Here is a 24,420-nt window from a genome sequence, read left to right on the forward strand (position 1 = left end):
GCCTGAAAAGTGAATAGACTACACTAGGTCGTCGGCCTAGGTCTATTTCTCTCCGCTGGAGCTTCCATCACTGCCCTTCTCCCCCGCGTGTTCGCGGTGGAGCTGAGTGACGGTCTTGCCCTCCCGATTCAGGATGCTGGCGCGACGGACAGCTTCATCCTCGACGTCATCCAAAGTGCGCAGGAGCTCGCCGTTCGGACCGTACATATGGGGCTCCTCACGGGCCAGCGTGACCACATTAAAGACAGTGGTAGTCTTGCGGAAGATGCGGTCCATCTCTTCCAGGGAGCGCATGGTGGTCTCCGGGAAGAAGAAGTAGACGACGGGAACGATGAAAGCATTGCTATCAATAGATCAGTTTCCGGAAAATGTATGCAGATGGTGGGATGCAACTCACATGACAGCAAAAATGATGTAAGTCTTGTAGCTAATGTTGTTGAAGGCAACCGGGGTGATCATTACAACCATGAAGTTCCAAATCCAGTTGGACGAGGTAGACAAAGCGTTGGCCGGGGCACGAATCTTCAGCGGCACAATCTCGGCCGGGTAGAGCCAGGTCATACCAAGCCAGCCGATGGCGAAGAAGCTATTGAACACAAACAGGAAGACCGTCTGGGCAATACCAGCTCTGGTACCCAGGGGAGTCTGTGGATTCGCTGCCGAAATGCTGTCGGTGATGGCCAAAACCACCATGGAGAGCGACATGCCGACGGCACCGAAGAGCATCAGAGTCCGACGACCAAACTTCTCGACCGTAAACACAGCCACCCAGGAAGCCAGGAAGTATTCGGTGCCGTTGCATGCCGAGATCAGGCGCGAGAGGGTCGGAGTGAGGCCGACCTGATCCTCCAGCAGGGTGGGGATGTAGTAGGTGATGAGGTTGATACCCGAAATCTGCTGGAACATTTGGTTGACGTAGGCCAGCATCGTCCGGTGGAAGTGACGGTCTTCGGTCATGGTAAACATGTCGCGGAACGAGCCCTTGGCCATTTCCAGGACAGTCGCCTTGATCGCCGTGAATTCCGTCTCCACGAACAGCTCGTCGGTCTCGTCACCCATCAAGCTGGCCAACACGACCTTCGCCTCGGCCTCCCGACCCTTCAGAATGAGCCAACGGGGCGACTCGGGCAGGAACATGACGAAGACCAAGATAATGGCGGCAAAGAAGATCTGGAAGGCCAAGGGGAATCGCCAGGACACCTCGTTGGGATCGGCGAACATCAGACCGAAATCAATCCAGTAACTAATGGTGATACCGCAGGTAATCATGGCGCCTTCGATCATGACCATCTGGCCGCGACGGTGGGACTTGCAGCACTCCGATTGCCAGGTGGGCACCGTTGACGTGTTGATGCCGTTTCCTAGAGGGTTCCCCGTTAGCCCAGTTCCCCTGGCTGAGTGGTGGTCCAACTCTTCAATTCTAGGGCTTACCGAAACCAGTTACCAATCGGCCGACGACCAACTGGGCGAGATCGTAGGACGTCGTCTGCAGGATGGCCCCGATACACATAATAAACGAACCCAGGAAGATGGCGCGGCGGCGTCCCAGCATGTTACCGATCCAAATCGTGGGGATCGACCCAGCGAAACATCCCAGATTATAGGCGGCGACAGTGATACCCTGGCGAGTGGTTTGAGTGCTCGACTCGGCGGCGGTCATTCCATTCAGAGTGGCCTTGCGGGTATCGATGGTTGGGAAGTATTTGGTAAACGACTCGAGCGTCAGGAGACCACCGGTCACACCTTGGTCGTAGCCGAACAACAGAAAGTCCATACCGGCGAGAATACCGATAGCGATTTGCAGCTTGGTGCCATTGAGGCCCAAGAAACGCTTGGTGGGCATCTTGGCGAGCTTAGCCCTCTTGGCTCACGACTTCGCACTGTTCAGACAGGGGAAAGGACCGAGCCAGCCGGGGGAGAGCAAGAAAGAAGGGAAAGGGAAAGGGAAAGGGAAAGAAAAGATGGGAGAGAATCAGTACAGAACAAGACGATCGAAAGAAAATCATATTCCGGGGGACCCAGATGGGTTTTAAAAGGGCAGTTTTGAATGGCATCGGGGGCCGTGACCTCTCTCTCTTTCTCTCCGGACCGGGGAGTCAGATTAGGACTTCGTTTCTTTTTTTTTTCCCTGACCTTGCCGAGCCGCTTGTACCAGGGTGAACTCTGTATGATTCGAGGACCGGGGAAGAATCGGATCCACTTGCGATGCCCCAAAAGTGTCCATGCGAGCGACGAGGGCGAAGATGTGGTTGGTCGACCCCGGGTATCTCCAGGTCATTGCACGGACATCACGGCCAACGGCCCCCAGTTTTTGGGGTGGGAGGGTTTCCAGAGCCACGCGAGCGTAACAATCAAAGCGCAGGGTACTCTCGGCTTCTCCTGACTTGGTTAGTCTCGTCTTTCTCCAGGTTCAGCTCTTTCTCTCTCTCTGATTCCACTGAAATCCTTCAACCCGTCAGACTTCACTATGTGGAGAATATCCCCCTTCTTTTGTTTTCCCCCAGCCCTCGGCCCCGGGCGAAATAAAATGGGTCCAAATTGCCATCTGGGGATGACATTTGTGGTTTCTTTTGCTATTTTCTGGGGTCAAACCCAGATTCATGCCTCACATCCTCACCGAAACTATTGGAATGGAACCCCGTGGGGTGGATTTATTTCTGATTTCGATGTTGATTTATCTACGACGACTAACCTAGGGCTAGGTTTTTTCATGGATTTCTAGGCTAACTCCTAATTGTTCAGATCGCATATATTCACACGCTGTATTGGAAATGGTGCCCCAAGCATCCATGGCTATCCGGGACCGGGATTCTTGGATGGCCGGGACAATTTCGCGAAGCCGAAATGAAACTTCGACGGCGGCTTGGCGTGCATCCGTCCGCAGACTGCGACGCCTCATGCCGCGCATGGCGTATTCTTGGTATGTGAATGAGAACCAGTATGGAACGCTGATAACGCCACGCGGCACATGGAAAAAGGTAGAATCCACGGATTGGGACCCGCGGTTTTTAGGCAGCGAATGCTGAATGGTGGCGAATCTGGAGGTCTACTATAATATCTACTTTAAGGATGAGAATCCTTCTGGCTTCTCGGGCTGGGCACCGAGTAGTCAAGCCCTAGTCAAGCCTAGTCAAGCCATAGTCAAGCCATAGTTAAGCCTATGCCAAAGACAACTGAAAAGTTCACCGCACTAACGCAGCCATGGACCCCACTCGACTGGCCAGGATCTTGACCTATGAATGTTGGGCTCATCGTTTCCCCACTGCGGTTGCGACCGAATCCTGGGGGATAGACAGTGTAACTTACTCTATCCGGCAACTCCGGGCTCCCCTACGCCCATGGATAGGAGCCCCGGTGTTTCATTTGCCCATGCCATGTGTGTGCGATGGGCCAATTTTAGTATCCACAATAACTGGTTGGATGTCTACTCTTTCTACTCTAGTTCCTGTTTGGTGCAAGTTCTCATGATGCCTTGCGTCGGGGTCATACGCGCCTCGTGGCGTCTTCCCGATCGCCGCTGAAGTCATCTGGTATGAGTCAGAGAAATGGTTGGCCATAATGCGAATCACTTTCGAGACCGGCGACCGGGGACTCTCTATCCTGTCTGTTGTGGGGAAGAACAAGTTCTAAGAACATCTTCCAAGCGAGTTTTCAATTTGCACTGATTCATTTATTAAAACCCTACAACTACAAGCATTCACCCATGAAATAACATGGATTTCTTTGGTGCTCTGTTCATTATAATATCTCGAATATTGCTACCCATAATATGTCCAAATAGGGCAAGGACGTGCTCCATAGTCCCCGGAACGAGCGACCGAATATGATCGTCTGGACTGTACGTTTGTGGAGAGACAGGCGCCCTGCGGCCTCGTTTTCTAGAAACTAGGGTCAGATTCCTTTGGCCCCTGCCCTATATCGTATCTCTCTGGGATGTGGCCCGGGTTGACTGTAGATCGACTAAGCAACACCACGCGCTCTTCCCTCCAACGCCACCGGCTTGGATCCCCTGCGAGATCCCATAAAAGAAGGGGCGAAAACAATGAGATGAATCGGGCAAGAGTCGATCCCCACGGGACGCTAACTCAGATAAGGGGATCAAGGCTCGGCTATCTGCAAGATGTGCCCCTGGAAACACCATGGGCGCTACTCAAGCGAACTGCGGAGATTAAAGCACAGGAATATTCTTCGAGAAGGGATCACGGACCACACGATACTTGCCCTGCCATGATGCTAATAATACCCAAAACTAGGGTGTTTAGCTTGGATCGCCTAACTATCATGCTTACATACAATGGGGCCACTCATATTCCTCTCTCCCTACTTCGGGCCGGGTGGGAGAAAGTATCGACAACTTCCTGCTTTTACTTGTCTTTCTTGGCGTATGACTAAATGGTTTATTCCTGCCGCTTGACTACTAGAAGAAAAATTGTCTGTACCACGAGGTTGTGTATATCCAATTGAAGCTTCTAACCAAAATCCGGTACTAGCTAATGAATTAGCCACACTAGCGACAGACTTACTCCTGATTTCCAATCCCAAGTCGACAGTGCCGGAGGATGTGTCATTTGAGATCTCTGGCTTATGCCAACGAGAAGTCACAACCACCTTCTGATAATATATTTCTTTAGTAACCAAGGATCAGTATTAACAGTGGAATCTGGATACCAGTAGAGCTTAATATAGAAACAAAAAAGACATCTGCGTGGTCCCTCGAAAAAAGTCGGAGATATTGATTTCTATCACACGCAGCTAATGCACTGTGGAGGGAGACATGATTTGAGAACCATCCCTGTGTACATTCCGCGGGACCATGGTCATCCACCAGAAGTCGGGATCTGTGATGTGAATCTGGGTTCCCGTGCCGCTCGACCTTAAAAGTGGCCCCCTTTCCTCTATCCCTTGAGCACAGAGTTAACAGGATGGAACTCGGGTCTATATCTCCGCTGTCGAAAAACCCGAGATCTGAGCCCTTTTAGTCAAGCTCTACCTAAATAAACTCGCAGCTCACTCTCCTTCCTAAGGCTTGTTTCCCGTGGTCGGGTATTATTGTCGCATACCCTGACAGGTATATGAGCCCAGGTATTAGGACCATTGAGTAATGAGGTACTAGGGGCAAATAAAGAGTTTCTCAAAAGTGGCCTGATTACCACTGGTGTGACCCTCACCGAAGCGCGTGAATGTCGGTAATGTATTTGCTCTTGATATATAATAAGGACTTCTTGACCATAAATAGTAAAGTCTTATTATCCATACGATTTATCTGCTACTGATATTGAATGTTATTTTAATTTCGAATAGCGACGTCTTCTCCTAAACCAAGCGGCATAGTAAATAAGCCGGCCCTTAACCGAGAGATGATTTGTACTTTGTGGCTTACCGGCCTCCGACAATCCTACCCAAGCCCTTTTCCTACCACTCAAATTATTCCTTGATTAACATCGCGGTTGCTTACAGGTATCTTCTTACTATTCTTACTAGTAGAAGAAAGGTTTGTAAGACTGAATTCGTGATACGAAGGCAGAGAGTGTCGGCATCCTGATGGTAACACGGTTGACATGTTACTTTGTATACGGCCCCTTTATGTATGTCTTCTTTAATGCTTCTGAGAAACCTAAGCATTCAAAAGTACCCACGTCTCAGGATAAAATGACCTCATAGAGTGTCCTCGATTGATAGATAGATAGAATTCCCGAGATCACCTTCCGGTCCAAATATGCAATATCCTCATGACAGCACCAGATGTCCCGAATCCGTGGAACAATTCTCCTCATTGGTTCGAATCCAAAACTTAAAAATGGAATCAATTTCGGAACAACGTGAATGACCCTGGAATGTAGGGATTCGGGATTTTATCAAGCTTTGACTAGGAACAAGTACCAAGTGATATCGGACGAAAACCAGTTCAAAGCGACTTGTTATTCCAATTTTAAGAATGGTTCTCAGCAAACAAAAGCAACCTAGCTCACTCTACAATTATTGGGCAGCGATTGAATCTCTAGCAATCTTTTTCCAGAAAGTAACAAGTGCATACCGGGTCAACCTGAAAGGAATGTGATAGCGGACTGAACGCCCTTCGACTTCAAATTCGAGGTGCCCCCTTGCATGCTCAAATGGGTTACACTTGATTGTAATGCTTTTTCAGGTAAGCTCTGTGCGATTTCTTAGACCTGAATGGGACTTCTGCTTTCCTGTTACTTGCCATACTCCATTACGACATCCCTCATGCTGCTTCTGGTCTTATCTCAATGACCTATAGGGGAAAGGAACAGGATAAGAGTCTCTGCATTTTGATTTAAAGCTGGAGAAAGCTCCAGCATGCGAGAATATCGGGATGAAAGCTTCGAGAACCGAGATGATATTCCACTGAAGGAGTCCGGAAGTGAATCGGGCATCGACGAACAGGATGAATACCCACCAATGTCAAAGCTAGTCCCTATTCTGGTAGGACTGTGTTTTCAGTCTTTTTGCATTGCCTTGGTGAGCTCCCTACTTCCCGGTGTTGCCTTGGTTCATCACTGATGATCCTTGTTCCAGGACAACACCATCCTCGCAACCGCAGTACCCAAGATTACCCAAGAGTTCAATTCACTCGAAGACTTATCCTGGTACGCCAGTGCTTATCTTCTGACATCATGCGCCGTGACCCTTCCATTCGGCAAAATCTACTCTTACTATTCGACCAAGTGGACCTACATAATTGCGCTCGCGTTGTTTGAGATAGGGTCACTGACATGCGCGGCAACTCCAACATCAAAAGGGCTTATAATGGGTAGAGCAATTGCCGGAATTGGGTCTGGTGGAATCTCTCCAGGGGCCTTGCTGGTGCTGGCTAACATCTTACCCTTGCACCGCCGGGCACTGTATTTTGGTATCATTGGCAGCACCAGCGGCATTGCTACCGTGACTGGACCAATGTAGGATTTGCCAATGTTATTTGGCCTTTGTGAACCAGCGAGACAGTGACTGATGTGGCCCTAGGATTGGAGGATTGTTGACGGACCGGGTCAGTTGGAGATGGTGTTTCTACATCAATTTACCGCTCGGCGCTATTACCGGATTCTTTATAATCATGTTTTTCAAAGACGCCCGCATGACTGAAAAAGAACTTGGAGGCCTGGAGCAGTTGAAACGAATGGATCCTCTTGGAATTGTGGTCTTCATTCCTGCCGTCATCTCGATCCTGTTGGCCCTTCAATGGGGCGGCGCCAAATACGACTGGGGAAATTCCCGCATCATTGCTCTCTTTGTTCTCTTTGGAGTCTTTGGCTCAGCCTGGTGCTGCATTCAGTGGTGGAGGCAGGAGGAGGCCACAGTTCCACCTCGTCTGCTCAGGAATCGCAATGTCTTTGGGGCTGTGATCCATGCCATGTTCCTGGGCGGCTCATTTTTTGTTTTGGGCTATTATGTGAGTTGAGTCTGATCTTCCAGAAAACGACCGCTGACATCTGTGTAGCTCCCAATATGGTTCCAGGCAATCAAAGAGGTTTCGGCTTCGGAGTCGGGAATCAACAACCTTCCCATGGTTGTGTCAATGATTGTTTGTTCCGCAATTGGAGGTCTCTTGGTCAACATCATTGGTTACTACACGCCGTTCATGTACATTGGAAGTGCATTCCTGACCATTGGCGCGGGCCTCTGCACAACCTTTACGGTCGATACAGGGCACAGCAAGTGGATTGCATATCAGGTGATCATTGGACTTGGGGCAGGTCTTGGGTTCCAGCAATGCATCAATGCTCTTCAGACCGTGTTGCCATTAACGGATATACCGATTGGGATTGCGATTATCACATTCTCGCAGAGCCTGAGCGGTGCAATATTTATTTCGATTGCACAGAACGTCTTCCAGAATCGGCTCGTGACAAATATTTTGGCAAACACTTCGAAGATAAGCCCAGATACTGTGATCAGAGCAGGGGCAGCAAATCTGTCGCAGCGTCTGCCCAAAGATGTTCTCCCTTTCGTGATCCACGCATACAACACTGCTGTCACTCAGACCTTTTATGTTTCGGTGACCGCTGCCGCTCTTTCCTTCGTGGGAGCCGGGTTTGTGGAGTGGAAATCCATGAGAAGAAGGCCGACACCCCAGTGACAACTGGATTAACGGGATATCGGAGTTGGCGGCTTTGTTCATTTCTGCGAGCGCTGGCATTTGACACCAGGTTGTGTTGTTTTTGTACTCGGATTTCAACAGATTATCTCTTCCCTATGAATATAATTTGAATTCGGAATCGTTGGCCGTGAAGAATTGTATCTAATGTAGGCTAGTTGTGGGTATCTCTAGGGCGCCGGTGGTGGCAACACTCAAGTCGGGTTCCCTCTTGTATGATATTGGTATATCCACTGTTCTATTATTGATCACCAAATATTTCATGATTGTATTGTCCACACAGTGGTCCCCATTCAAGCCACTCTCCTTCTAGGTCTGTCCATGCGCCCAAGGCATTGACATCGTTGTTTCCTGCGTTTGTTGAAGGAGGATGTGCTGGGATCCACTTGCGTCCATCGACCGGAGTGTCGGAAATTCTCCGGCCTGTCCTCTGTGACCTTATCGCGACATCAAGCAGTGAGCGGAGGTATGGGTAGAACCACATCTTGGGCCACAAGTCGTCGAGGTATTCTTTTGGACCGGTGCAGTGAAAGATGGCATGCACTTTTCTAGTAACGACGTTCATGTTGAGAGGTAATTGAGGGATCATGTCCGCGGGCTTGGCCTTCAGCGTCTGGGAAATAGACATGAGAAGCCGCTTTAAGGAGAGTATGACATTGGCCGGCAGTGGGACGGAGTAGGGTTTGAAATCCGGATGGTCGGTCACATTGCGCGTAACCCAGGACGACAAGGCTCCCTGGGAGTCCGTATTGTTAAAGGGAACCAGGTCCAGAGCATGCTCAAAAACGGCACGGGTCTGGAAGAGCTCCCCTTTGTAGTCGATGCCGATGTGGTATTCTGTTTCTTGCCCTAATTCCCGAGTTGGCACGGCCTTGGTTGAGCCCACGCCAGGTAGCACCGTCCCAGTATGATTGTTGAGCTGGAGCTCCTTCACAGAGCGGAAGTACTCCTGGTCACCCCAGAGATCACTCAGGTATTTTTGGTCCGAGTCTTTAGACCAGTCATCCTCGGGGTTATAGAAGTCTTGGATGCGTTTCAATGTCCCGTTGAAAACCTTTTTCATATCTCTTACGGGCCCGATGACTGTCCCGGAATTCAACCAACGATTGAGCATATGCTCTATAGTCCCGTCGTCAGGCCCATACGCATCAGGGGCAAGTCCAGTATTGGTGGGAACCGCCCAGCAGCCCGACCGAGCCTCGTTTGGCGGATAGCAGAGCTTCTCGGGACCAAATAGAACCGTTGCTCGGGGACGGCTCTCTTCTGGAGTTGCGCGCAAGTAGTCCTCGCCAAAGCGGGTTGCTAGGGCTTCATCTGCAGCTGCAGTAACGGCGAAATAGCGTTGGATCAAGACATCCGCAGGGAGCTGGAAAACGACGTCATAACCGTCGACCATCAAAACAAGATCTTGGTCGGAAGACGGCGGCAAAGTATCCAAGTAGCGCATCACATTGCGAACCTTGGCGAGGTGGGAAATGCCTGCATCCAGGTCATCGGTCTTTCCCCAGCCGCTGAGGACTGAGATGGGGTACCCTAGGAGGGCAGATGAAAGAATCGCTCGGCAAAGTCGCGGATGTTGGTTGCTTGCAGCAAGCAGAAGATGGAACTTGGATGTCCCAATATCCGCCTTGGTATTTGGTATTTTAGAAACCTGTGATTCAGGGCAGTTGGCGAAGTTAGCGTATAGTAGTGAAATGAGGCAATGGGCTAGCCCTCGAGCACGACTGACGGGTGGAACAAAGACGGGACTCGTCACGGTTGGTGATCGGTATTTCAGTAGGGCAATTAGGGTCATCGTCGCTATTGCGACCATAGCTGCCCATCGCCAGCGGTCCATTCGCAACATCTTGCGAGGCCCCTTTTGGTAGAAGGTTCTCGGATGACCTCAAGAAAAGAGTAGCTGCGGAGAGATGTGCGCGTCCATTGCTATTATTATGGATTTCAGATTGCGTCAGGCCAAGTGGATCTCCCATAGGGAGCAATCGCAAACCCTCAATTCTCGGCAATCAAAAACTATGATTCGTGGCCCCCTTTCACCTGGTCATGGCCAAGGGTGGCCGAACATAGTCCATTGGACCAAGCAGCCCACCTGGGGAGATCGTAGTATGCGTCCCTTCTTTTTTTTGGGTTGTTTTCCGACACTTTGACTTGGTTTCTGATCGTGTGGTCCCCCTTTTTTTTTTTTTTTTTTTTTTTTTTTTTTTTTTCTGATTTCGGAGTAGATTACGAGTCCACTGGGTGCAAACGATGCGCTGGTGCATATCACCGAATATTGGATTCCGGATGAGATCGGATGGGGATGAAATGGCTTGGCCACATGAAGAAATTAGCACCTATACAATTGCTCCGTCGTTGCTTGTGCCTGTCATGCCAATCCCCATTCGCCCCCCGTGGTGGAGACTGATCGGCCCTAGTGGATCGCCCTGGGTACAAGACGACCTCCGTTTCAAGAGGAATTCCACGGGTTGCAAGTTACAATCACGACGATCACGCCGCGAACGAAAAGCCCTACAGGACTCCACTTTCTGTAATAGTTGCTCTCGCCAAGATGAGCACGCGAATCCTCATATGCAGGAATTGATAGAAAGATGAGAGGTCGCGATTCCAGCCGTTCAAAGGCTCCTTTTTTCTATTCAACGTGCACTCCCTCACTGTGTTCATTCCTGAGAAAGACCGGTATTGCTCCTGGCGCTTTGATGGTTTTTCTCACGAAAACAAGCTAGCATCAACTATTTTGATAAGAGAGAAAATGGGCCCGCGCAACGAGGCTGAGGATGCTGAGCTCGGCTTGCTTGCCAACGAGGAAATCTCAAGATCGAATTTCGATGACCCCGAAACCAATCATTCCGTTAAAGAGGTGACCTCTAGCTCCAGCGAGCCCGAGTACCAGACGCCTGCGACACTGAAGTTTATCTGGCTCGGAGCTTATTTTCTTTTCAGCATGTTATTGACGATGTACAACAAGCTGATTCTGGGCAAGGTGAGCATAACTGGGGAAAACCCTCAAGCCGTTTTGCTGATTTACCTGCTAATATGAACATATGACTGATTCTAGTTCAATTTCCCCTGGCTCCTCACCTGCATGCATACCACGTTCGCGTCCGTCGGCACCTTCGTCATGTTGAAACTCGGCTACTTCCAATTATCGCAACAACTTGGCCGGCGTGAACACCTCATTTTGGTTCTATATTCGGTGTTGTTTACTGGCAACATTGCCATGTCCAACCTTTCCTTGTCAGTTTCTCTTGCTGAGCCCCCGCGATTTGTTTGTTGACACGAATTCGTCCAGGTCCCTCGTGAGCTTGGCTTTCTTCCAGATTATTCGTAATACCGTTCCTATCTTCACCGTCCTCATTTACCGTCTCCGGTTTTCTCGCCTTTATTCTCTGGCGACGTACTTGTCGCTCTTCCCGATCATCGTTGGGGCTGGAATGACTACGGTCGGAGAGTATCATTACTCGGCCCTGGGGTTGTTTCTTTCGATTTTCGGAGTGATGTTGGCAGCTGTGAAGGTATGATACTGACTGATGGCCTTGTATCCTTCCATGCCCTAACTGATCGTTCCAGACGGTCACCACCAATCGCCTCATGACTGGATCATTAGCGCTCCCTTCGATGGAACTATTATTTCGGATGTCGCCCCTCGCTGCGCTTCAATCTTTTTGCTTCGCAATATTCGCTGGAGAGCTCCCCGGGTTTACTCGGGCGATTTCTCATCGCGCTACGACTGAATCGAGGGCGGCTGCGGCCTCGACCCTTGTCTTCCTCCTCGGCAATGGTCTTCTTGCATTTTTTCTGAACGTGTCATCTTTCCAGACCAACAAGCTAGCGGGTGCTCTCACCATCTCGGTGTGTGGGAACCTGAAGCAGGCCCTCACCCTCGCGATCGGGATCTTTGTCTTTGGGGATTTTACCGTCAACCTTTTGAACGGGGCTGGCATAGTTCTTGTGTTGGCGGGATGTGCGCTATTCAGTAAAACGGAGTTAGATTCCAAGAAAAGAGCAGCCTTTGCATAGGATTCGATCGATGCTCCGGACGATTTATCTAGCAAGCAGACGTAAAGATAATGTATTTATTCTTATTACGGAATACATAGCATAATAACAGATTCAGTGTTTTCTCTGCAGGCAATAGGCCTGATCAGTCTGTGTTTCGTTCATGAGTTGAAGTATCAGCCAAAGTTTGACACTTTAGATGCTACCTAGGTAAGAAAATACAGGTTTGTCCGGCAAAAATAGGCTATTAACTAATAGATCCTGCATGTAATCCCTAGGATCTAAAAAGTTCCCATGTGGATTGGTGCAATATTTCGAGTCTGCTGCTGTTGGTTTGAGATAGGGCTTCCCGTTACCACAAAACCTTGAGGGTTCTACACATCGGAGCAATGTAAGAGCAGTCTTGCAATATTTCTTATTTTTTGGGGTATCTCGGGTGCTGTTGTCTTTTCTTCACGGAACTCTCGTAAGGTCAGAGCTTCGTTATGACCATACAAGACCCGATCTCCTAACTCCGGTCATACTCCCCCACATCGCATTGTTGATTGGAAGAGCGACGGCTCCATTTGCCCCCCGACTCGCATAAAAATGGCGGGTCTCTCTTTCTATCTCTATCTTTTACCTCTTCTTCCCTGCTGACACTCTTAGTGCTGACAGTCACAATGACCGAGCATATATCGACCACCGCGGAGCCGATCCCGGCGGATGACAGTTCTCAGCCGACAGACGAGTGGAAAGGATTGACAGACCCGGCTGAACGGCGCCGGCGACAGAACCGTATTAATCAGCGGGCATACCGTAAGTGGTTTATAGTCAAAATCAATCATAGCGTATCCTCATCATTTCGATCTGCAGGGAAACGAAAACGAAGCAAATTTAATACCAACACTCATCCGAAAAGTGTGGTGGAATTGCCCGCTTCGACGTCACTCATTTCTTCCAAGCAGTCGTATACACCTCTAGATGACATCCGAGGCAACCACTGTTTGACCGCGGGCGTCAGAATTGCCATGCTGCAGCAATTCGCAAACTCGGCATATCATAGCTACATATCGGGCTGTCCCACGGCTGACCATCTTCTGACATTGACCAAGGTCAATGTCTTCCGGGCTTTGGTGCGGAACATGGAGTTAATCGGCTGGTCGGTTGAGTGGATGGACGACGATGCCATCTCCCCATTCAACACATTTTTACCACGCCGCCAACCAATATCGAACGAGAACACGGACATCCCGCAAGGCCTCCAGCCTACCCGAATACAGACTCGAGTGACGCATCACCCCTGGTTAGACTTCTTCCCCTTAGCCAAAATGCGTGATAATTTGATCGAAGCGGGCGATCATTGGGATGACGACCAGATGTGCCGCGACATCATGGGGTTCTGGGATTCCTCGGCAGAGGATGCCGGGCTGCTGGTATGGGGAGAGCCGTGGGATGTGCGAAATTGGGAGGTGACCGAAGCATTCCTCAAGAAATGGGGGTTTGTCGTTCGAGGTTGTCCAGAGTTGATGAACGCGACAAATAATTGGCGGGCGCGGCGGGGGGAGAAGTTGATCTTTCGGTATATATGAAACACAGGGCAGCTCTGCCCGATCCACTTCTTCTACAGGCAAATAACGCGCTAATGCAAGCTGCTGACGCCCTAACTGAGCCTAGTCGATCAGTGGGTCTTGCAAGGCCAATTGCATAGAGTTGAACTGATCGGAGATTAGGCTCGCCCGAGACATGAAGTATTGTCGATGTAAATACTGTACTATACTATACACAAGCTACATACATATGTACTTGACCCTCGCTTCGCTTGGGTGGCTTTAGGAGACATAGTAAACAGTAAGAAGTAGATTTCATAAGCTGATTATTTACTTGATGTATAGCTGACGGTGATTGCTACTCTGTTTCTCTCTGTTTCTCTCTTTTTCTCTCTAAGAGAACGCCGTAGTGAAACATCTTGTCGAGGGCTTCGCGGGGCTTCTCAGTCAAGATCTGAACATGCTCGAACGCATATTCATTGGCTAACATGATAGGCCTCATCCAGGTTGTCCACCACGACTACTTCGCCCAAGCGATTCCAGGATATGCCTGCCACGTCGGCTGTGGGGAGGATCTTTAAGAGGCGGTTCACCTCTTGGATCGTCTTTTCACCCACCGTCTGGGAAGTGGTGATGAGAACGGCTGGAGAATCAAAGCCATGCTCGGCCTGTGACAAGAGATCGGTGGCCACAGTAAACGGATCGGCATGTTCATCGGCCACAATCAAGATCTCGGTTGGTCCGGCGGGAAGATCAATGCCTATTTCCTCCCCAAACAGCTGGCGCTTGGCTTCGGCAACAAAGGCATTTCCGGGGCCAGCAATGAAATCGACTTTTTTCATGGTCTCGGTACCCACAGCCATGGCAGCAATAGCTTGGACGCCACCCAAGATGTAGATCTCGTCCGCACCGGCCAAGTGCATGGCGGCAATTGTATTGACAGGGATCTTCCCAGCAATAGGAGGTGTGCATGCCGTGACATGAGGGACCCCAGCACATTTCGCGGTAAGAATCGTCATGTGGCTGGAGGCGAGCAAAAGATAGCGACCACCAGGAATGTACCTGTGAATCTGTTGAGTGCGACGATCCCAAAACATGCTTCTATGCTAAAGAGACTCACGCGCCAACCGAGCTAATCGGAATACTCTTCTGCCCCAAATGCACACCAGGACGGATCTCTAATTCAAAGTCCTTTAGTGACACTTTCTGGGCCAGCGTAAAGACTCGAGCATTTTCCTGAATCTGTTTGATATCGTTGATGATCTGCCTAGGGACCGTAGATATGATCTGCTGGATCTCATCTGGCAAAAGCTTGAAACTGGCTGGACTCCAGTAGTCAAACTTGTTCGAGTAACATCTCACGGCCTCGTTCCCTCTGGCACGAATATCATCAATGACCCAACGAACAATCGCTGGTGTGTCTGCCACCGGCGCGGAGTCTGCCATTGGGCCATTTGGCTGTTTCAATTTGAGAACCATGACGATAGAAAGACTAGGTCGAGTGTAAGTGTACACAGAAAACTGCAGGATCCACGCTCCTTTTTATAGTGCTCCCAGATGGCATGTCAGCCTCCACATCATCCAGCTTCACTCGGAGCCATCGGGCTCGGCGCCGACTCCAGGAGCCCTCGCAGGGTTGGCGGCGTGGGGGATTTCGACGATCGGCATGTGGGGATTGTGTTGCCTGTTGTCTTTCTCAAGCAAGTGATTCAATCAAAAGGATTGAGTGGACTGCCTATTGAGGGTCTGGTTGGCTGAGCCAGTGATATCCACTGGTTAGCACCGGCAAGGCCGTGGAGTATAGCGCCCCCAAAGAAGCAGGTTGGCATGTAATTCATTCCCAGCCTACCTAGGATCCACTTTAGTACTCTGAGAGAATATATAGAAGAGAGAAAAAAAATTTTGAACAAAATGGTAGAGCATTCAATGATTACTCGGTGGGCGAAAGGATCGTCCGCGCAGGGTCCAAGACGTATGTACAGGCGGCCTCAAATCCAACCAGAAAGAGGCCAAGGAAGTAAAGGACAAGAGGAAAATGGGGAGCAAGAACCAGGCCAGTAGTGGGATTCCGCCGCGCCGATTAAATGCCGTATCAGTGATGGTCAAAACCGCAGACACAAGGCCCTCGCAAAGAGCCCCATGCTCATGTCTCATCTCTTCGTGCAAACAAAGGGAAACAAAAAGGAAATCGTGGGAACACCATTCACCCAAACAAAAGGAAATAAACACATCCAAAACCACGCCGTTAAGGGATATTCCAACTCCAACAGACAGAAAGCCACCCCCAAAAATGGAAATTCAAATGACGATCACATCACCCTCGGCATCGGCAGGGTCAGAAGCCATCATGTCGCCGTATTTACCCACTGCTATCAGCATGGGATCGTCTTCCAGGTCAATGGCGCTGTCATCATTGTTCGGGAAGGCCGGGTCGGCGAGGGACAGCCGCTTCTCGTTTGGTGCGGAGTTAGAGGTTGAACCGTCATTGGCAGTTCGGTCCTGCACTCGATGTTGATCGACCGAGGAGCTGGCCTTCGATTGAGGTTGAGAGTCATTAGACCCATCCAAGGATGCATGGTCGACAGCAGAAGCTTGCTTTGGGAGGAAATGGCCAAGGCCCGTGTGCTCGGGGTCACCAAAGGTCGCGTTTTGCAACGAGCCGGGGCTATTGCGCATGAAACCACCTTTTTCCGCCTGCCACACCATCATCTCATGAAAGAACACTTTGGTCATCCACCAAGCACTGAAGCTGGCGGCTCCGCCCAGAGTAAGGCGGTGCAAAATGCTGTCCCACAGCGCATCAACCTTCTCGATGACACAATGCGTGCGATGATTGGAGAAGGTGGCGGGAAGGTTCAAAATAAATGAAACCCACTTGTCCGGGAAGTTGTACTCTTCGCCTGGAGCAGTCTCCACGGGAAATTTGCGGGCCTCAAGGCCGTCATCCAAGTCGGGCTTGGTGAAGAAGGGCAGGGAGGTGGAAGGGTTAGGATCACGCAGGGGAGTCAGAAGCGCTCGAACATCATGCTTAAGGATCTGCTGAGTGGCCCGTTCGGCGCAGCTCGGAATGTTTGCTTTCATGATCATCTCGTTCGGCTCGACGAGAGTTTTAAAGTCGAGCCACATTTGGTTCCGATTATCGGGATGGCAAAGCCATGCAGCTGCCGCATTCGCCGCCTGATTGACGTCAAGCATGTGCTTGAGCAAGTTACAAAAAGTATGCGCGGGGATCAGTCGTGCCAATGACACATGAGTCGGTTGGGCCTTGAAGGTTTCGGCAATGTGGCCACACAGTCGCTGCGAGATGGAGCTGAACGCGTCCATAACCACCCTGGGAACCACCTGAGTTGTGAGAGGGGCCACAAACGCGATCATCTTCTGGTACATCAGCCAGTCGCACTCTTTGATCCATGGTGCGAGGTTGGGATGGGTGAGTAGCTTTTGGACTGGAACAGTGAGGGTGCCATGAAAGGCGGAGAAGTATTTCAAGAGATTACGTTCTTTGCAGTATCGAAAGCTGTCGATGACCGAAATGCAATGGGATCGGTAGAGGGCGGCAAGAGCTGCAGCAACTTTCAGGTCGGTATTGGCAGGCAGATAGCCGCGGATGTCGGGAAGTTGAAGAGCGTCGTTCTCCACCGAAGGGGCTTCGTCTGTGGGGAATTGCAGCATCTGATGGATCATCTTGCCTGTCTGCTGGGCAACATTGTCACCGGTGATCATGGCATCTGGCCCAGCCGAAGGATGGGTCTGGCAGCTGCAGCTGGCAGTGGGGGGGTTAGCCGACAATCGGGGCGCGAATGATGTTGTGGGAGACGGGAAAACAGCTGTGTCCGGAGTGGGCTGCGGGATGCTGACACTGGAATCATGATGAGCACTGAGATATGAAATCGGAGGAAACAACTCTTCTTACCTCCTCGGGCGCATCACACTGGCAGGTTTTTCGGGGAGCACAGCAGAGCTACTGGGAGCGGGGGCAACTTGAGGGTTGAGAGGCGGCGGCTTTTGTTGCTTTTCCTCAATGACGGACAAATCGACATAGTGATACTTGGATTCTCCACGAACACCAAGGCGCCGTGTCTGCACGTTCGGGAAGATGATGCGCACAAGCTTCCCGAAAGACGCTGGGTTCAAAACCGACACACGCTCCGTTCCACACTTCTCGGCATAGCAGCAATACACTCGATCTCGACGCACGGAGCCGCTACTTTTCCGACAGTTCTCTCGCAGCCTGCAGTCGTTAACATGATGATCCGCTAGGGGCAAGCGATGGGATTCCCTTACCAGATCATGGCAAATACCTGCTTCACTTTTTCAGCCTTCCCGCCAGCGCCCTCGTGCTTCATAACCTCGGTGGCCATTTGCTTCAATGTATATCCCTCATACTGGCGGAGCAATTTTCGCAACTCGTTATCGTTGGCCAGCGTGGAGCTCGATCCCCTTTTCTTTTTCCCACCTGGTTCCGATATGTCTTGGTCGTCCATACCGTGGTCCGGAAGATGGTTCTCAATGCCACTATCATACATGGCCTGGTACTGCGGGACAGAGATGGGAAGCCCGTTCGAAACTTCTGCGGGTAACGAGTGGTGGGAGAGTCCGTGTCCGTGCATCCCATGCTGAGAAAAATCCTCCGCCCGGGACATAACGGAATGAGTGTCCTGCATGGATTGATCCAGGGGCGAGCCAGTGGACTGCTGAGACAGCTGATGACCGAATCGCATGATCATGTCTTCTGGGTTATTGCCGAACCCGGGAACTTGCGACGCGATGAATTGAGGGAATCCGTCGATATGTTGATCCTGCGTTTGCTGCGTCGTGCTAGAATGAATGCTAGCCGTCGAACCTCGAGACCGAGGACGGCGACCAGCCCTTGAGGCTGTTTCGGACCTTGATCGCAGAGGGTCCGCTGTCCCAGGGCGGCTATGGGGAGCTATCTGCGTGGTTTGGGACACCGCGCTGCCTTGAGACGGTGCTCGGGCTTGCAGGAGTCAGCGGGAAAAATTGATGGCACGAGCGACGTATCGGGTGGCAATCCTTACCAAGTTCTGGGGCCATTCTGGGAGTGGTTGGAGGTTAGGGTCGAAGTGGAGGAGCCCGTCACCAGGGAGATGGCCTATCCTGCACGGTCGTGTTTTGCACGGCGTCGATGACCATTTACGTTCAAAAGGTAATTCCAGAAGGGAATGAGGGACAAACCCAATTAAATAAAACAATCAAACCCCCAAGGGAAGTCGTATCGAGCCAGCTAGGCTCGTGAAGGCTGGCCACCGCGTTGTGTTGAAGTCGGTCGAGGAGAATAAACAGAGAGGCTCCGTTCCTCAGACAACGAGGATTGTTTTGCTCGGGGAGGTAGGGATCACGTGCATGGTGAGGTCAGCATTCCCTAGACCAAAACAAACCATTCGGCGGAATTGAAAAGGGTGAGGATATGGAGATAAAAGGTGCTTGAATTTAGTCCTATTTGTACATGCAGATCATGTTTACTGGCATATAAATCATTAAAGCCCGATATACTGACCCCGCAGCAGTATATATAGATGTAATAGCTGGTGATGCTGTATTGTTTTGTGTCACGTGGTCGTTGCCCTTTTGTGACAATGTTCAGGACAGTCATGGTATAATATCTAAATCCAAGGGGAAAATCGACCAGGGTCTAAAAAGAATAAGTGATTATTTCTTTTTTTTTTCACAAAAAAAGAAAGAGATGAAAAATCTCATCTACTGAACATTGACAAGACTGGGATTCGAACCCAGGTCCCCTTGCGGAGATCAGGAAATCTAGAAGATTTGGTATTAAGGTAGACCTTAACCTGACGCCTTGGACCAACTCGGCCATCTTGCCTGTGCATAGAACAGCTGCTCTCCCTTTGGTTATATCAACCAAAACACGTTGTTCCTCAATCAAATGGCCTGGCCTGAGTTGTCCCGCTTAGAACAATTGAACCAGAATAAATGTTAGGATATCTCAGGGTGTGGGCATTTATTACTTACTTCTTTTTCTGCGTCTCTTCAAGGATTTCTGGTGGAGATATAATCCATATTCCAACATCTTAATTGACCAGTACATGATATATATCTCTTCGCTTTCTACTCTCCACATTACTATGCCGATCCACTATCTCTATACCCCCCAGAAATATTTTGATATCTAGAGAAAAAGAAAGATTTCTCTCGACACACCCTTGCTCAGAAGTGAATGCCAAGAAACTAATTGCTGGGTCGCCCCGATATTGTCGCCGGATAACCACGGATTGTGTGGTGGGGGACCCAGCGCTGTCCACGCGGCATCCTGAAACAAAAACAGTGAGATGCTAAGATCGGCAAGTATTTTATATTTCTCTGTGGAATTATATGGAATACACGGTGTACGCCGCAAGATCCGTAAGGCCAGTAGGGCTGCAGTGACATCACTTAGATTGGTTCTCCATGATCCCCATTATTTCCCCCCCCGAGGGACTCTTGTTTTCCCTTTTGGTTTTATTTTTGTTTACTCCTTTTGCCCCCCTTTTATTTCTTCTCCTCTATTACCCCGGCTCATCATGCACAAATTCAAGGACAAGTTCGAGCACGAAATCGACCACCTGGAAGAGTCCCTCCGAGGTCGGACACCCCCCACCATCTCCCCCCCCACCATCGACACTGACACATCGCAGGGACGCATGTGCATGACGCCAAAGCCCAGGCCGTGCATTTCAAGCACAAGGTCGGCAAGTTCTTCAACGTGATCAACCCCAACCATCGACACGATGAGGAGCACGAGCAGGCCACAGACCGAAAACGCTCGGCTGTGGCCGAATCGCACCGCTTCCAGTCGTTCGCACCTATTCACGAGGGCAATCGCGTCAAATGGTATGTCGACGCCCTGGACTACCTCTGGGCCGTCTCCGAGGCCCTCGAGAAGGCCACCGAGACCATCTATATCGCCGATTGGTGGCTGTCCCCGGAATTGTTCCTGCGCCGCCCGCCGGTCAAGTATCAGGAATGGCGACTCGATCAGGTCCTGAAGCGTCGGGCCGAGGCCGGTGTCAAGATTTATGTAATTGTGTACAAGGAGGTGAGTATTTTCCTTGATTTATCTTGATATTGCCCCGACGCTAACATCCCACCTCCAGGTCAACCAAGCCCTGACGTGCAATTCGGCGCACACAAAACATGCCCTACGGAGTCTCTGTCCCGAAGGCACTCCCGGCCATGGAAATATTCGGGTGATGCGCCATCCAGACCACAATGTCTTTGAAAATGCGGCCGACATGACTCTGTACTGGGTGAGTTGGACATTGGACCCCCGCAAATATCCGTACTGACCGAAAGATAGGCACACCATGAAAAATTCCTGGTCATTGACTACAATTTAGCATTTATCGGAGGCATTGACCTTTGTTTCGGACGATGGGATGCGAACCAGCACCCCCTGGCAGACGTGCACCCGGCCGGTCTGCGAGATGACATCTTTCCGGGACAGGACTTCAACAACAACCGCATCATGGACTTCCAAAGTGTGGAAGACTGGCAGAGCAATGAGCTGAGCAAGGCCGACTACGGGCGCATGCCGTGGCATGATGTGGCGATGGGCCTGATCGGGGACAGTGTCTACGACATCGCCGAGCACTTTGTGCTGCGCTGGAACTGCGTCAAGCGAGATAAGTACAAACGCAAGGACACCGTCGACTGGCTGTTGATGGAGGGCCGTACTGGCGAAGACGAGGACCTGATTTCCGTGCAACGGCCCAAGTATCCATGTGGTGACTATATCCAACACCCCCTGACCCCTCTGTCCACCAAGAAGCGAGGCCAGCAGGGTTCCGTTCGGACCCAGATCGTGCGGAGCAGTGATGATTGGAGCAGCGGGATTCTCAACGAGCACAGCATCCAGAATGCGTATTGCGAGATCATTCGCAACGCGCAGCACTTGGTCTACATAGAGAACCAGTTTTTCAGTATGCTCACTCTTGTCTTGTACGCTGTGGATGGTTTATCTCACCAATACTTTGCAGTCACCGCCACGGGCGATCAGCAGCGTCCCATCTTCAACACCATCGGCCGTTCCATTGTCGATGCCTGTGTCCGCGCAGGCAAGGAAGGACGCAAGTTCCGCGTTGTTATCGTCATCCCTGCCATCCCAGGCTTTGCTGGTGATCTGCGTGATTCTGCTGCGACTGGCACCCGGGCCATCATGGACTACCAGTACAAGTCGATCTGCCGCGGCGAGCATTCGATCATGGGCCAGATCGAGAAGGAAGGGATTGACCCCAAGCGTATGAGTTGATTCTCCCTTGGTATCTTCAATCTTTTGCTAACGAGTGGTTAGAACATATTTTTGTGTTTGCCTTGCGTGCTTATGACCGCATTAACAAAACCCCTGCACTCCAAGACCTGGAGAAAAAAGCCGGGGTGACGTACCAGGACATTCAGCGTGGAATTGCCGAGTCCATTATGAGCGAGAGTGTCCATCCGTCGATTGGCAAGGATGGTGACCGACACGAGAAAAGCTACGAAGCCGACTCGAGCCTGAAAGAAGAAAAGGTACAAAAGCTTGAGAAATTCGAGGAACAGGTCGAGCAGATCAAGGTCGAAGAGGGCAATGGTAGCAGGGACTCGGTTGCACACACAACAATGCTGGATGGTGGCAATATGTCCGAGCAGCCCTGGGAGGGTGACCTGGAGGCTGAGAAGGGCAATATCGTGCAGGAGGAACTGTATGTGCACGGCAAGGTGTGCATTGTCGATGACCGCATTGCCATCTGCGGCAGTGCAAACATCAATGACCGAGTTAGCTTGTCCCCACCCTCCCCCTTTCCCTTCTTTTGCAGTACGTATGATTGCTCACACGCACCCAGTCCCAACTCGGGTCTCACGACAGTGAGCTTGCCATCGTCATGGAAGACCAAGACTTCATCGAGAGCCAGATGGATGGGAAACCTTACCGCGCAGCCCGATTGGCAGCAACGCTGCGCCGGCAGCTGTGGCGTGAGCACTTGGGGCTTCTCCCGTCGCAGAACTACGATGCTACGGGACATCCCAATGCGCGGGATCCCAGTGTGTGTTTGAACACGATCCTTGAAGGCCCCGAGAATGACTTTGTCACCGACCCCCTGAGTGATGCGGTGTGGAATACCTGGACAGGGCAGGCTAGCGTCAATACCGAGACGTATCGGATGTTGTTCCGGGCGGACCCCGACGACAATATCAAGACCTTTGAGGATTACGATCGCTTCCGGCCGCGTGGGGCACATAAGGAGGGTCACCTGTTCGATCCGTACCAGCCAGCGGCTGAGGTGCGCCGCAGACTGGATAGTATCAAGGGGCATCTGGTGTGGCTGCCACTGGATTTCTTGTGCGACGCTGAGATGGCGGAGCCAGGGTTGGCAGTGAATCAGATTACCGAGGTGAGTATTCTTTTTTCATTCCTTTTTGCTTTTTACATAGAAAACCCTCTCGAGCCTTTACTGACTGACTTTCCAGAGTATCTACACCTAGAGATCTTGGCGGACGCTGAAACGTGCATAATGAGGTAAATTTGGAGCCTTTCAGGATATAGGACATGACTACAAAGGATTTGGTACGTTTGTTTCACTGTACTTTTGTTGGAACAATAGAGTTGGCGGGTCCAAACCCCTGGAAATCCCTTGTGAGCGCAATGACCAGTCGACACATCCCATTCTTCTTTTTCTTTTTTGTTTTCTAGACGCTGCAGCCACTACCAGGGCTTGACGCACCGAAAATGGTTTCCAAAGCTCCCTCGTAGGGATTAAAAGACCTTGTAGAGAGGATAATTGTATTTTGCTTTGCCGTGACAAATGGGACGAGCCCGACCCTCTCGGATCTGTAGGGGGGGTTTCTATTTTGAGGGGAGAATGTAAACCTGGCATTTGACAGGGAAGAATGCCGTCCAAGGGTATTAGAAGGACCCTGTAGTCGAATGCATGTAGATCCCAGATCGCCTCGGGTTTTTTAAGTTCTTAAGTTGTAGGGAGCTCGAGAAGTATAGAATGATTCCATATCAAATTCTCTAGAATACAAGGTCGAACACCAGGTCTTTCCAAGGTCAAAACGCCATTCAGATGCAAGATGCAATGCATCAACGACTTGCAAACTTTTTTTTTTTTTTTGGAATCGATCAAATGCATTTCCACGCCAGGGATTTCCCCTGGATCTCAGTCTTTCGTACACCTGCATCGGAGTTAGGGCAAATCACATTCCATCGGGACAAGATACTTACACTATACTTTTTTTCCTCTCTCTTGTCCGCACTGGCTATGCCTTGGCATTGTGGCAGGCATTACACCGGCAATGTCCACAGATCTTGCAGCGCCAGATGGCCACAAAGGGACCTGAGTTGCAGTCGGAACAGCGCCATGTTAGGATATTGCCGTTGGTAGCCTGGACAATAGCAAAGACATGCCCGGAACACTGGTTGGCCATGATATCTGGGGTTTCGTTCCTGTTCCTGTTTCTTTTTTTTTTGGTTCTCTTAGCCAAACCCTGGGCCTGGGAACCCGCGACACCGTCGCCAGTATTGAACCATGACCCGAGGGGATGGAAGCTGGCGTCGATCACCATCGGGTTCCATGGGACTGGAACGTACCTTTTCTTGTTTCCTTGTTTTCTTTTCCTTTGTCTTTCTTGGTTGTTTGGAGGGCAGTTTGAAGAGTCGAACAGAGAGATTCTTGCCAACGGACAAGACAGGGAGAGTCAATGGCAAGGGAAGGAGCGAGATAAATCAAGGAACACAACCTTGGACAGATTCAGGATGACGACGCCATTATATACTGGCCAGGTCGA

The 24,420-nt window shown here is 50.6% G+C and overlaps 8 protein-coding genes across 8 annotated transcripts; 4 read left to right on the top strand and 4 right to left on the bottom strand.

Annotated features, from left to right (window-relative positions):
• Positions 1-42: 42 nt before the first annotated feature.
• On the bottom strand, positions 43-1,843 carry NUU61_009546 (uncharacterized protein; the record flags this gene model as incomplete). Its single annotated transcript, XM_056660071.1, has 3 exons — positions 43-343; positions 398-1,361; positions 1,432-1,843. 3 exons carry the CDS (start codon positions 1,841-1,843, stop codon positions 43-45), a joined length of 1,677 nt encoding a protein of 558 aa, XP_056506569.1.
• Positions 1,844-6,318: 4,475 nt separating this feature from the next.
• Positions 6,319-8,095, top strand: NUU61_009547 (MDR family MFS transporter; the record flags this gene model as incomplete). Its single annotated transcript, XM_056660072.1, has 4 exons — positions 6,319-6,444; positions 6,538-6,917; positions 6,982-7,408; positions 7,457-8,095. 4 exons carry the CDS (start codon positions 6,319-6,321, stop codon positions 8,093-8,095), a joined length of 1,572 nt encoding a protein of 523 aa, XP_056506570.1.
• Positions 8,096-8,354: 259 nt separating this feature from the next.
• Positions 8,355-9,959, bottom strand: NUU61_009548 (glycosyltransferase domain-containing protein; the record flags this gene model as incomplete). Its single annotated transcript, XM_056660073.1, has 1 exon — positions 8,355-9,959. The coding sequence occupies one exon, from the start codon at positions 9,957-9,959 to the stop codon at positions 8,355-8,357; it is 1,605 nt and encodes a 534-aa protein (XP_056506571.1).
• A 903-nt stretch (positions 9,960-10,862) lies between these two features.
• On the top strand, positions 10,863-12,130 carry NUU61_009549 (Drug/metabolite transporter; the record flags this gene model as incomplete). The annotated part of the gene is made up of 4 exons (XM_056660074.1): positions 10,863-11,093; positions 11,169-11,347; positions 11,403-11,625; positions 11,681-12,130. The coding sequence occupies 4 exons, from the start codon at positions 10,863-10,865 to the stop codon at positions 12,128-12,130; spliced, it is 1,083 nt and encodes a 360-aa protein (XP_056506572.1).
• A 641-nt stretch (positions 12,131-12,771) lies between these two features.
• On the top strand, positions 12,772-13,680 carry NUU61_009550 (DUF3425 domain-containing protein; the record flags this gene model as incomplete). The annotated part of the gene is made up of 1 exon (XM_056660075.1): positions 12,772-13,680. One exon carries the CDS (start codon positions 12,772-12,774, stop codon positions 13,678-13,680), a length of 909 nt encoding a protein of 302 aa, XP_056506573.1.
• Positions 13,681-14,114: 434 nt separating this feature from the next.
• NUU61_009551 (uncharacterized protein) lies at positions 14,115-15,306 on the bottom strand (the record flags this gene model as incomplete). The annotated part of the gene is made up of 3 exons (XM_056660076.1): positions 14,115-14,700; positions 14,759-15,130; positions 15,230-15,306. 3 exons carry the CDS (start codon positions 15,304-15,306, stop codon positions 14,115-14,117), a joined length of 1,035 nt encoding a protein of 344 aa, XP_056506574.1.
• Positions 15,307-15,936: 630 nt separating this feature from the next.
• NUU61_009552 (RFX family transcription factor) lies at positions 15,937-18,693 on the bottom strand (the record flags this gene model as incomplete). The annotated part of the gene is made up of 4 exons (XM_056660077.1): positions 15,937-17,497; positions 17,552-17,869; positions 17,923-18,616; positions 18,678-18,693. 4 exons carry the CDS (start codon positions 18,691-18,693, stop codon positions 15,937-15,939), a joined length of 2,589 nt encoding a protein of 862 aa, XP_056506575.1.
• Positions 18,694-20,177: 1,484 nt separating this feature from the next.
• On the top strand, positions 20,178-23,115 carry pldA (uncharacterized protein; the record flags this gene model as incomplete). The annotated part of the gene is made up of 7 exons (XM_056660078.1): positions 20,178-20,238; positions 20,292-20,692; positions 20,751-20,903; positions 20,954-21,893; positions 21,947-22,407; positions 22,476-23,024; positions 23,101-23,115. 7 exons carry the CDS (start codon positions 20,178-20,180, stop codon positions 23,113-23,115), a joined length of 2,580 nt encoding a protein of 859 aa, XP_056506576.1.
• Between the last annotated feature and the right edge of the window lie 1,305 nt (positions 23,116-24,420).

Source organism: Penicillium alfredii (genome assembly GCF_028826965.1).
Source record: "Penicillium alfredii strain IBT 34128 chromosome Unknown utg000012l_segment0_segment0, whole genome shotgun sequence".
NCBI classification, from domain to species: Eukaryota; Fungi; Ascomycota; class Eurotiomycetes; order Eurotiales; family Aspergillaceae; genus Penicillium; species Penicillium alfredii.